Source organism: Kogia breviceps, chromosome 5 (genome assembly GCF_026419965.1).
Source record: "Kogia breviceps isolate mKogBre1 chromosome 5, mKogBre1 haplotype 1, whole genome shotgun sequence".
NCBI lineage: Eukaryota > Metazoa > Chordata > Mammalia > Artiodactyla > Physeteridae > Kogia > Kogia breviceps.
The window spans coordinates 138,670,562-138,682,776 of record NC_081314.1 but is presented as its reverse complement, the minus strand read 5'-3'; the positions used below and the strand labels follow the sequence as shown (position 1 = coordinate 138,682,776).

The following is a 12,215-nucleotide window of genomic DNA, read 5'->3' as shown; positions in this document are numbered from 1 at the left end:
ATGTAAACAGCATGGTGCCAAAATGATTAAAAAGAAAAAAAAAAAAAAGGAAAAAGGGGGGAGGGAAGGGAGGGGACATGCTACAGAAGGAATGATTTTTTTTTTTTTTAAAGAAACAAAACAAAACAAAAACCCCACGAGATAAAGTCTCGCATTACAGAAGGTCTTCAAAGAGACTGTTGCGAATGCAGCAATGGTCTAGCTTTAAGTTCTGCAAACAAAGCTCGGCAGAATCAGAGCAATGCTGCATGTTTCACCATGAGATACCAGAGAGGAGAGGCAACCGAGGCACCAGGGCACTTACATTGCTGGCTGGGGTCCATGTCTGTGGTCAGCTTCACGTAATTGGACGGGAAGAGCCCCACTTGCCCGTGGGCTTCTCCTTTCCACCAGTCGGGGTCCTCCTTGTTGAGGACGTTGATGATCTGGCCCTTGTTGAAGGCCAGCTCGTCGTCATTCTGTGCGGTGTAGTCATACATCCCGATCACCTGGCACACTGCAGGAGACAGGCCAGGTGAGGGGCGGCGGCACGGCTGCGTGGCTCGCGGGATGGGCTACCTGGGGGTATTAGGTACTCTCGTGTTTCACCTGTGTCCTTTCCGAAGAGGACAGAAGTTAAGTGGAGGGCTCTGATGGGCTTTGTGTAGTGGGGGCAGTAGAGGAAGACAGAGGATTGAAAACCAAGACGACAGCAAAAATGTCAGACCAAGGCTTGAGTTTCTGTAATATCTTCCTCTTTTACACGTTGAGTTGTCAGCAGAAAATGTACAGTGATAACTGAAAGCTTCCGTGGAATCATTTCTATTTGAGTGCAGTGGCACTCCTTCAAAGTGCTGACTCTGAACATTGGCCCAACTTCACACACAGCTGTGTATCATGGGGACTTCACTGTGGCTCTTTATTTCTTTTCTGTTTTTTTTTTTTTTTTTTTTTTTAAGGTGGAAGGTAATTATCATCTGACCTCCCAAAAGTTCGACTCTTAGTGAAAAGTAAAATCAGTGTTTTATTCTGCTGCACCTTTGTGTCTCAAAATTTTATCTCAAAGGAAGAAACAATTTCCACGTTCAAGAACAATTTTTCTTTTCTCATTTTCCCCTCAAACCTACAGGAGGTTACGTTGCCTTTATTCCCTGGCATTTTTACACGTCAGATAAAGTTTGCCTAGTTAGGTTTTTTCCCCCAGTTAATCTCTCCTAACCAACCTCTCTATACAGTCTTAGGCTTTAAAGATGCTCCAGTTAATTCAATCACCTCAGCAAACTATTTCTGCAGGACTTAACCAACCTGATGAAGGGGACGCCGCCAGGCCTCCCCAAGGGAGAGGAGATCCAGCTGGCACCACGCCTCTCTGCCCACGTGAGGCCATGGCTCAAGCGAAGGGGGCCAGCTGTGGTTGGGAACCGGTCACCATGTTGGCCGGTCCTTTCATTTCTTGCAAAGGCTGCCAGGTTTTAATCTGATTCCGCTGGGGATGTACAGCACAGACCTTTAACCACAAGGTACTGGAACGAAACCTCTGCATTTTCCACAAGTGCCACCCAAGCACTGATGGCTTAAAGACCTAAAGCAGAAGCCTGCTCCCCTAACCTCGCCCATCTCAACTATTACCGAAGCATCTAACTTGGTCTCTTCAATCAGAAAATAGCCAGCCGTCTAAGCTGCGGAGCCCTCTGTTCCTTTTTCGCCCTTTAGGAGAGCGTGTATAACATCCTGTCCATTAAGTGCAGCCCCTCTGTTCACAGGAAATGTCACAGGAGAGCTATTTCAGTCTCAACTGCGTGGCATATTACAACCAACAGAACCCTGCGGCCTCCCAGCTCAATCTCCTGACCTATTTAGACCCCGGCCATTTATTTTTAGGAGGCCCTTTTTGTCCCCTCACTCCCTAGCCCAAATTCCAATTTAAATAGCTGGAAGGAAATCAAGAGAAAAATCTGGCTTCAATGGCATAGCATTCAGGGCCCCTTTAGGAAGCCGGTTCCAACAAGGGCTCTGTTGTACCCAGCACAGCAAAGCTGCTTCAATACTTGGTCCTTTTGAAAAACATACTCCATATCACATTAGCCGGGTGTCAGCCCCAGCAAGTACAAGAAGCGCTTACAGCCAGTGTGAAAGACAATCTAAGCTAAAAAAAAATTGAGTGGAAAGGCTACCATGATGCATAGACCATTTTCTGAGCAGAGAAAATGTTCTGAGCAGAGAGTACAAACTGCTTACCTGCTGGGAATGCTGCGGGCTTAGGTGGCTCTGTTGGAGTGATTTTGCTCGTCCCAGGGCTTAAAAGTTTGACATAGTTAGCAGGGAACCAGCCTATCTGGCGCTTTTTCCCACGTGCCTAGTAACAAAAAATTATATTAAAATGTTTCAAAGGTTCGTGTTCTTTCATGTTATACTTTGCACTTATACCAAGTTTACATATAACTGAAAAACAAATGACATCAATAGTAGAATCTATGGATTACTGTATTACAAGATGAAAACAAGCCAGCTAAAATTCAAATTGTGGCAGCCACCAATCAGCAAAGCCTAGAACGTTCTGGCATGGGCTGGACTGTGTGGATCACAGAGCACAATGTAGTATGCACAGGATGGAAAGCTCTGCTCATTTAACAGCTCTCAGCTGTCATTTCCAGGTAATGTAGAGATTATGGTTTATGTCAATGTTATATATGGATTTTAGGAATAATAATAATGGCAGTCAGCACGTGCTTGGTGCTTTTTATGAGCCAGGCCTGTGCTAAGCACCTGGTATGCATTTACCTACACAACAATTCCAGAAGGATAAGACTATTACTACTTCCATTTCCCACTATTACTATTCCCAGTTCCCAGATAAAAAGAGTAAAAGGTTCAGAAAAGTTAAGTGACAATCTCAAGGTTACAGGCTAGTCAGTGGGAAGCCAAGATTCACAGTCACATCTGCGATCTTCTTATGGAGGATAACTGTACATGTACAAGATGACATACACGCAATACATGGAGGACACAAGGAGTCTACACTTCACCTTGTTTTCAAAAGCCATCAGGCTTATGTGATGGATCAGCCACATGTCCCACCACCATTCCTGCCTCCTTCACTTTAACCTAATTCGACACAAAATCCATTGAGTGTTTACGTGCTGGGAGTTGTTGGAAAGGGACAGTATATGACACAGGGGAACTCAGAATGAAGCTGGCGAACCAAGACTTGCACTCCTGACACAATTCTATGAGGTGAAGACTCTAGTTAGGGATGATGGTAAGTGTTATAACTACCCTTCTGCACACCACCAGGAGCAGGGAACTTAACTTACAGCACGTACGCACACACGTACACACACACACACACACCCTCTAGAAGCAAGGCTTTGATAAAAACAGTTGCCTTTGGGGACAGGGTGGGAGGGAGACGTTTGAACTCCCTTTCGTAATTTTTATTTATTTATTTATTTATATTTTTTCTGGGGGTCACAACGCACAGCATGTGGGATCTTAGCTCCCCGACCAGGGACCGTACCCGTGCCCCCTGCAGTGGAAGCACGGAGTTTTAACCACTGGACCGCCAGGGAAGTCCCTTGTAATTAAAAAATCTGAAACCATGTGAACATATTACCTATTCCCCAAATAAGGAAATAAAATTAAGAGAAAAGGAAACCTCCCACCATCTTACCTCTGCCCTCTCATCTGGTTCAGTTTATCAAGAGGGATACTTCTGGGTTACTTTTAGAATGCCGATCCAATTTCACTTTCCTTGGAGTCTGATAGATTTCATGCCCTTGGCTCAAGGACTAAAGCTCTAATCCACAGTTAATCCACCAGTGGTTGAAGCCACTCCTTTAAAAGCTCCCCCATGTTAACCTACTAAGTATAGACAATGACTCCACCATTTCTCCCCTCCCTGCAGCTTCGCAAGGGCAGAACACACAGCTCACTGGCAATTTCTTCATCTGTGTATCCACAGGGGAGAAGGGCTGGTGAAAGCACAGGAAGCCCCCCTGGGCTCGGCAACTGTGGATTGCAAGAACCACTCAGGACTCTCTTTGGGGCAAGGTACAAGGAGCATGAGGGTGAAGAAATATGGTTTCTGCCTTCAAAGAGCTGATAACCTACAAGAGGAAGTAAGAAATATGCATGGAAGTAATAATATCCACGTCAACACTAAATACCAAGAGTGGTGCAGGCATCAGGGCCACCACGGTTCACGGGAAGATGTCGCTTCTGGTGGGATGGTCATAGAAAGCTTCTGGAAGAAGTGGGGTTTGGCTGGCTCTTGAGGAACGGGGGAGAGGTGGAGATGACCACGTGGGGAGGCGCTACAGGCAAAGGCAGTGCGGCATCGGGGTCTGAGGGTTGCTGCTTGTTTTCAGGAGAATTTGGCAAATCACCGAACGAGGCCGGAGTAGAGATGTCGCTGCGCGAGGTCAGACTGGTCAGACGACGGATGCTGGAAGGGGAAGAGGGCATCTGAGGGGAGTCTCGGCCAGCAGGCTGATGAGGAGGGCCAGTGGGGACACCCCCTTTTTTAAAATAAATTTTTTTATTGGGGTAGAGTTGTTTTACAATGTTGTGTTAGTTTCTACTGTACATCGAAGTGGAGTTCTCTGTGCTATACAGCAGGTCCTTACTAGTTACCTATTTTATACATATCAGTGTATATATGTCAAGGGGACAACGCTTAAGTCTTCAGAACAGGGGAGTCACATACGGATGGGAAAGCCAATGAGGTGACAACTCTCTACAAGAAATGAGACCCACCGGTCTGAGGAAGGCCGCCTCCTACCCAGTGAAGGAAGAGACATATTAAAAGGGGGAGTGGAGGGCATTCCCGGACGGTCCAGTGGTTAGGACTTGGCGCTCTCACTGTCGGGGCTTGGGTTCAATCCCTGGTCAGGGAACTAAGATCCTGCGAGCCGTGCAGCCAAAAAAAAAAAATCAATCACTAAAAAAAAAATTAGGAAAAAAAAAGGGGAGGGGCGTGGATTCCAGGACCCCAATGGAATCCTGAGCCAATAAACTGTACCTCGTCCTCCCTGCTGGATAGGGTTTTTATGGCTGCCCACCAGCAAGCTCCCAGGTACTCCAGGCTGTGCCTTCTATTCCAGCCAAGATACATTTCTTCAGTCCGCCAGCTCACTCTTCACTCTCCGGCACTTTAGTTTTTAAGTAGCTGCACAGAAAGGTGCTGTATTTCTGGACCTCACCACAACATAGACCTCTGCCTTCCTGACCAAGGTCTGCCTTGACAGAATGATGAATTGAGGGGACACACACACACACACACACACACACACACACACACACACACACACAGAGGAACTAAAACTGTTGTGCCGTACAGATGTGGCTTTGAATGCAAAGGCTACTCTGGTACCACACCTTACAGCACCGCTGATGGAAAGCCACGCTCCTACAACGCTGTGACTTAAGGATGACTCCATCATGAATTCTCACTATCCCACCACTCAGTGTCTGAACTCAAGAAGCCAACAGATTTAGATACATCTTCAGAAGGATCCTTAGCTCTCACAGTTCTGTTCCTGGCCGCCCAAAGCTTAGGATCCGAATGGATTCAGACAGCGTGGCGTCTCTCACTACAAAAACGCGGGATTCAGGTGGCGCAGGGCTATCTGCACTTTGCAATGCAACGGTGTCCCTTTGAGATCTCGCACACTGGAATTCGGGAAGAGAATTTTAAACAAATGGAAAAGACACTGACTTGCAGCTCTCCTTCCCACCATCCACCTGGGTTCTTTTTTCGGATCAAAATCAGCTGACCAGGGGCCAGGGTGAGCTGCTCAGGACCAGTAGCACTGTAGGAAGCAATGACCTGGGCAATTTCTGGAAAACAAGACCAAACATGGCAGCGCGCCGTTAGCGTCAGGAAAGGAGAGCCTGAGAAGACACAGCCACCTCCCAGGTTCACGGGTCAACATCGTCAAAGCCGGTGTACGGGGCCGGTTTTCTACTAAATGGAGAAGGCTCAGCGGCCCTTCTTTGACCACACGGCAAATGCAGTATTCAGGAGCCGGGCTTGTCTTCGGTTCTGCCCAGTCTGCTTGGGAATCTCCTCATCTCTCAGAACATACCAACTTGCCTGCACAACCTCCCGCTCTCCCCCCAGTCGGCACCCTACCCCCACTGCCCCAATTCCCAAGAACACCCCGATGCCGCAGCGGGGCCTCATTCATCCCCAACTGCCCTCCGCCCTCACACAGTGCTGAGTATCATTAGCACGTGGTCCAGTCAAGGATGGTTGAGTGAATCGAGGAACCCAAGTGAACCTTTTCCACCTGCCAAGTACAGTAGAAAGAGAAATCTGTTTTCTTCAGAAACCACCGGGAGCGAGCGCTAGCTAATTTCTTTCTGTGTTACGACTTTCTTTAGACTCTCTCCTCCACCCACAAGACCATTTGCTTTGAGGCTCACATTTGGAGGGTGACCCCTGAATGTCAGGTCGGAATCACATCAATGTGAGTTTACTTCTTTTTATTTCAAGTGAGAGGACAATCCTGCAGTCAAGAGGAGGGATTTTATGCAAAACAACAATTCAGCACAGAGGGAAAAAAATGTAAACAGTTCTGTACTTTTCCTGAATGTGAACAGTCTCTCGTGGGAAGAATTCCGGCAGTACCACAGACCAGGCTCTGAAAAGTACACTTCTCCTGGCACAGGAGGTCAACTACGAAAGGACAAAATCCTCCTCTGACTGAATTCTGGTGTATCCGCGGTGATGGCCTTGTGAACTTCTAGAAGCAAGACAGAACAGATTGTTCTATTCCTCTCCACTCTCTCCCCATCATAACTGTTCTTGAAAGAAAGAGATGAAGAAAGAAGGAATGAAGTAAAGACAGACAGACAGACAGACAGAAGGAAAGAGGTGAAAGGCCCATGCTCCGGCTTCCCTGAAGGCCCATTAGCCCCCTAGGACCTTGTTCTGTAATAAGCGGCCACCATGCTAGGAGTGCCAGGCCGTCCCGGTGCGGGCTGGCCCTGACAGATGCATCCCAGAGCTCAGGCAAAGCGAGAAAGAGCCTAGCTTACACGCATGTGGGCTCCACTGAGAGCTCAAGCTGGGAAATCTGTGCTGGGGGTGAGGATTCTCCCCCAACATGCCAAGTACTAGCTCTAAACTCCACAGGTTTTCCATTTGGAAAGGATCCAAATTAGTGTCCTATTTGGCCCCTGATGTTCCTGCTCCTCAAAGGACTTGGCCTGCGTAGCCAATGACCTGCCCTGACAGACACTCTTTTCTGTCTTGACCAGCTTTTTTGAGCAGCTCGCTGGTTTCAGTGCAAAGTTAAGCCCCTCTGGACCCTTTGGAATGACAGACAATTCAAAATGTAGCATACTCCTGGTTAAAAAAGACATTTGACCGGGGTGGTCCAATATCTGAGTCAGACTAAAATCCTACAACTACCTGAAAACCCACCTTTCCTTGCCAGGTAAGCCCATTTGGAGCTGAGCACCAGACACAGATACACATCCCTGTCAGCACTGCAGTGACTCTTTTTCAACCTGTAATTTCGTAAGGCTGTAATAGCAAAAAAGCTCAAATGACCTAGAGAGGAAGACAGGCCATACAACCGTATGATTTCATATCTGCTTCTTTCTTCTCTCTTTCAGGCTTCTATTCATAGAATATGTGATTTTGTTTAAATAAACGAAAACACTTTGAGTTCAGAGGGATGACTGTAATTTGTGGACCTTCACCGTGTACCAGAGGAAACCCACCCAACGGCTTCTAAATTAATAGGTCCTGCACTGATAATACGTGTTGCTCTCTCATCTCCTCCATTATTTATGTCCTGGGACTAAATATGCTTCCAGGAAACAAACAAGGGCTTCCTGAACCTAACGAGAGGAGGACTAAGCAGCTGCTGACCCCAAATCCTACAGGTTCATGCATTACAACTTCCCACCATCTTGCCTGAATGATTTCTTCACACCCCAAGAGAACATCGTCTGGTAATGTCCCTACTCTCCATGTGTGAGGTAACAGCCATATTTCATAACCATCTATAAATACATTATTAGTGGATTCCAAGGAAAGGATCTGCTCCAACCACTCTTCGGGCAGATTCTTTTGTCTTTCCTTTCCTTTTCTTTTCTTTTCTAAGGCTTCTGGCCCCAGTGAACAAAGATTGGGAGCAACTATCAATTACACTTAAAATATTGAAAAATAAGCATCAGGGTTTGTCACTTACCAGGTTTTTTTCCTAAACTCCCTGTTTTCCCAGCAGTTCCAGAGCCCTTAAAACAGAGCAGAAGGTCTCATTTGCATACCGAAGAGTTTTGGTCAAGCAACTTAAAAAACGATTAATGATGACACAAACCCGCCTGAGCCCCTAAATTCCCCTTTTCATTCTGGGGAAACCGAGTTGCATTGTATCTCCTGACACTGTGATCTGTATGAAGGAAAACATGGGGCGAAATAAGTACCTTAAAAGCATGTAGCTTTTACTCTCTTCTTAAGAGAAAAATTAGCAAAGTAAGTGGCATTGTAGGACCCCAGAGGGCTCAGGTATTGACTGTGTGTAACATGGGCACGTCCTGTCCCTGGGTCAGGTGAAACAGGGGCTGCCCCACCAGGAAGACTGTTAGTCTACAGCCTAAACACTAAGCTCATGCTTGATGTCCAAATGGTTAATTATTAAAGACTTCACACATAAAAAAAGTGTACAGAGACTATAATAGACATCCATGAGTGCAATGGATGTCTATTATAGTCTCCGTATACTAGAGACTAAGTATGTGAAAATATTAATATTTTGATTAAATTAACAATACTTGGAAGTATTAATATTTTGGTACATTTGCTTTAGGGCTTTCTTCTTTTTTAAAGAAGGAAAACAGTACAGTGGCAATTCAAACACCCCTTCCCCCATCCCATTATCCAAAGAGGCAGCCACTCTCCTGTATATCCTTTCCACCCAAACCTTAGACTGTTGAAACACTGAAATCTCTCTTGTAATGCTGGACACACAGCCCATAGAAGCAGACCATTTTTTTTTCCCAACTACTAAGTGTTTCAAAAGTGCTCTGGGGTTGAATTCCTTCATAGATACTCATGGAATTTTAAACCAGCTGAGCAAGCCAAGCCAGCAGAGAGTCCGTTGGGACAGGGGCCAGGCCGTAATCTGTCGTTGCAAAGTGCTTTATTCCAGATTAATTTTCACTCTTGTGTCCCTATCTTCCAGTAAATTAAGTATTCCAATTAAAACAGAACAAAACAAAAGGCTTATTAATTAACTGAGAGTAACTTTAAGAATAAAAATATATAATTATCTACCAGGAACACAACTTATCATTGTCCCTACCTATATTTATACTGAAATTCAATAACCATTTAGCAGGAAAAGTTTGAATTAAAATGTTTACTCTGATTATGCTTTCTGTATTAACGAAATTATACAATACCCATCTTCCTTGCAATTTTTATAGGCTGCATATCAAAATGAAGGACCACTAATGATACAAGATTCCAAATGACCAGTTACTTTCCCAGTACAGGCTTAAATATACTCTCTCTATTCCATAAAAAGAACAAAGCAATTAGCAACCCAGTGATAGAATTCAAGCAGCTTCAATGTGTTCCCTTTTAAACACCGAAGCCAGCACTTAAGCTGAGACGGAGTCAGATGGCCAGGTTCCATCCTGGCGCTTCTTAAGAATGCAGCAGAAAAGTTGATCCAGGCTACATGCCCCAGCCCTGCTCGTGTAGAGAAGGGAAGCAGGTTTAGGACAACCTCCCCCTTGTCCACGGGTCAATTTGGGTATCTGAAGCTGGGTCTGGCTTTTAAGTTTGGTGGGATATGGCCTTATAATATTGAAGTCTATGTCCAAGTAGGATGAAAGAGCTGCCTTTTTTGATTTTTTCATTATTATGAAATAATGTTGCTAAATGTCTGTCTAAAACCTTTAGCACTTAGTTCTTCTGTGGCTGATACTTAAGACTGTGGTTAAGAAAGCACTTTACAACTCAACTTACCTTTAGAAAATGTCAGTGCATTTTTTTAAACTTACTGGCTTTGGATGGTTTCTGGTAGAAAACTCTAATTTATTAAAATATAACACAATTAATGGCTTTTGTGTTTAACTGATTTCAAAGGTAAAGCCATTTTAAGAGGTTTTGTGCATGGGAGCAGAAATCCAGTTTAGTTTTTAATATTTTCCCTCTACTCCCCTGAAATATCTCCATGGTTCTTATTGGATGTAACTGGCTGGCCTGGAGAAGAGTTGAATTTTCCCTCTCCAGGTCTGCAGAGGACAATATAATGACTGTCCCACAGAAAAGAAGTGCTTTCTTTCCAGCTTCTGCCAAATTCTCCAAGGGTAAAACACTTATGCAAATCCCTCCAGGGTAATTTCAGCAAGCTGCTCTCAAGACCAAAGCAAGGGAAAACAAACAAAAAACCCCCAAAGCGACAATGACATTCCTTAAAAAAAAAAAAAAAAAAAAAAACCAGCAAATAAAATGATTCCTAGGAACTGCAGGGAAGGTGAGAAGGCTGACGTGAAGAACTACCGTAGCTTATCACCAGGCCCAGCTTCGCTCCCCAGGCAGCTGTGGGTCTGTAAACTGACTACACCTATAACCTGAAATTCCCACTAACTTGAAATTGGCCGCTACGAGATGGGCTCCCATACTCTAGTAGGCCCACACCACCATTTCATTAATCTTGTGCTATCTCAAGGCCACTTCATGCAACTGAACTTTTAGGGCCCCATGAACAGCCATGGGGAGCCACTTCCAATCTGTAAGGATTTTACAGCATTTAAAATAAATTCAGTCTCTGGGCTTCCCTGGTGGCGCAGTGGTTGAGAATCCGCCTGCCGATGCAGGGGACACGTGTTCGTGCCCCGGTCCGGGAAGATCCCACATGCCGCGGAGCGGCTGGGCCCGTGAGCCATGGCCGCTGAGCCTGCGCGTCCGGAGCCTGTGCTCCGCGACGGGAGAGGCCACAACAGTGAGAGGCCCGTGTACCACAAAAAAATAAATAAATAAATAAAATAAATTCAGTCTCTGATCAACGGAGATACTAAGTTCTAGCCAAAGTGTGCCAGTTTCTTAGATCTTGTGTCTTCCTACTGTGTAGGCAAAAATATAAATTCTAAAAACTCTCTATTGCCCAATATTCTGGGGCCGGTATCACCAAAATACTTTGGTTTACATGGGCGAGACATTGCTGTGTTTCTTTCTTGGGGTTTCTCAAATCAGTGACCCCGAAGACTTAAACTAGAATATTCACTCCGAATCCTAAGTCAGTTACATTCAGGAATAGAGATGAATCCTGAGTATTATCCCAGCTGACGCAGACCAGCCTCATTACGAGCAGCCTCCACTGAGCCCCGGGGGGTTCTTCTGCTTCTGGGAAGCCAAGGCTGACCCTGCGGCCCCAATAGACAATTTCAAACAATTACAGGTCACACTGTATTTGCTGTCACGTTCCGGAACGTAGCAAAACCCAACAATGATGTTCCACCGGCAAACATCGTGACTCCCTGAAAAGAGAATCGCTGCACAGAAAGGGAGAGGAAACAGTTAATGTGGGTTTACCTCTGAATCTTTAAGCCTCACATAGTTAGAAGGGAAGACTCCGGACTTGTCGCCCACTGTTCCTGTCCACCAGTCACCATCTTTCTTGGTAACCAAAATCACATCCCCTTGCTGAAAGGTTAAATCGCCTTGCTCAGAACTCTCGTAAGTGTACATGGCAATAAACTCTGGTGGGGAGAAATATTGAGATACGGAGAGAGCTTGATTGTTTACAGAAATCCCAGACAACTTTGCAAAAGCAAGTTTATGAATAAGGAAATTATTAGGATAAGGTCCATTCAAGAGAAAGGCTAGTCACTGATAAAATGCAGAGTTGCAGAACCCCGTGGGCTCCAAATTCCCCGACTGCACATAAAAATTCAGTAACTGCAGCCGGGGAGACAATTCCTGTGAAGACCCAGCACCAGGAACAACAACGACAAAAACCCAACTGCATGTCCACCAACACCAGTACTGAAGAGTGATCTCCGATTTAACGCTGTGGTTTCTTTTTACATGAAAATGGTTTTCACGTTCACTTCTCGCTAATGTTTACTGAGTACCTAGGTCATGCTGAGCACTGGGTTAGATGCACAGGCATGCAGGCTCCTTGGTGAGCTCATCAAATATCTGTAATTCACTTTTGAAGGTACCAAGTCACCATTTTAGAAACCTTTTAGAACGTGGTATATCCTTTATG

General features: G+C 45.3%; 1 protein-coding gene across 6 annotated transcripts in view; it reads right to left on the bottom strand.

The window, feature by feature from the left end:
* ITSN1 (intersectin 1) overlaps nucleotides 1-12,215 on the bottom strand; it is a 227,602-nt gene that overhangs the window by 53,161 nt on the left and 162,226 nt on the right. For 4 of the 6 annotated variants that reach the window (XM_059064443.2, XM_059064441.2, XM_067035032.1 and 1 more), the window contains exons 24-28: nucleotides 11,537-11,703; nucleotides 8,184-8,229; nucleotides 5,696-5,817; nucleotides 2,218-2,335; nucleotides 305-496 (exon numbers count right to left, since the gene is read on the bottom strand). In XM_059064443.2, coding sequence (XP_058920426.1) covers nucleotides 305-496; nucleotides 2,218-2,335; nucleotides 5,696-5,817; nucleotides 8,184-8,229; nucleotides 11,537-11,703 — 645 coding nt within the window. The remainder of the gene's footprint in view (nucleotides 1-304; nucleotides 497-2,217; nucleotides 2,336-5,695; nucleotides 5,818-8,183; nucleotides 8,230-11,536; nucleotides 11,704-12,215) is intronic. The other 2 variants (XM_067035034.1, XM_059064442.2) reach the window with 1 other exon arrangement.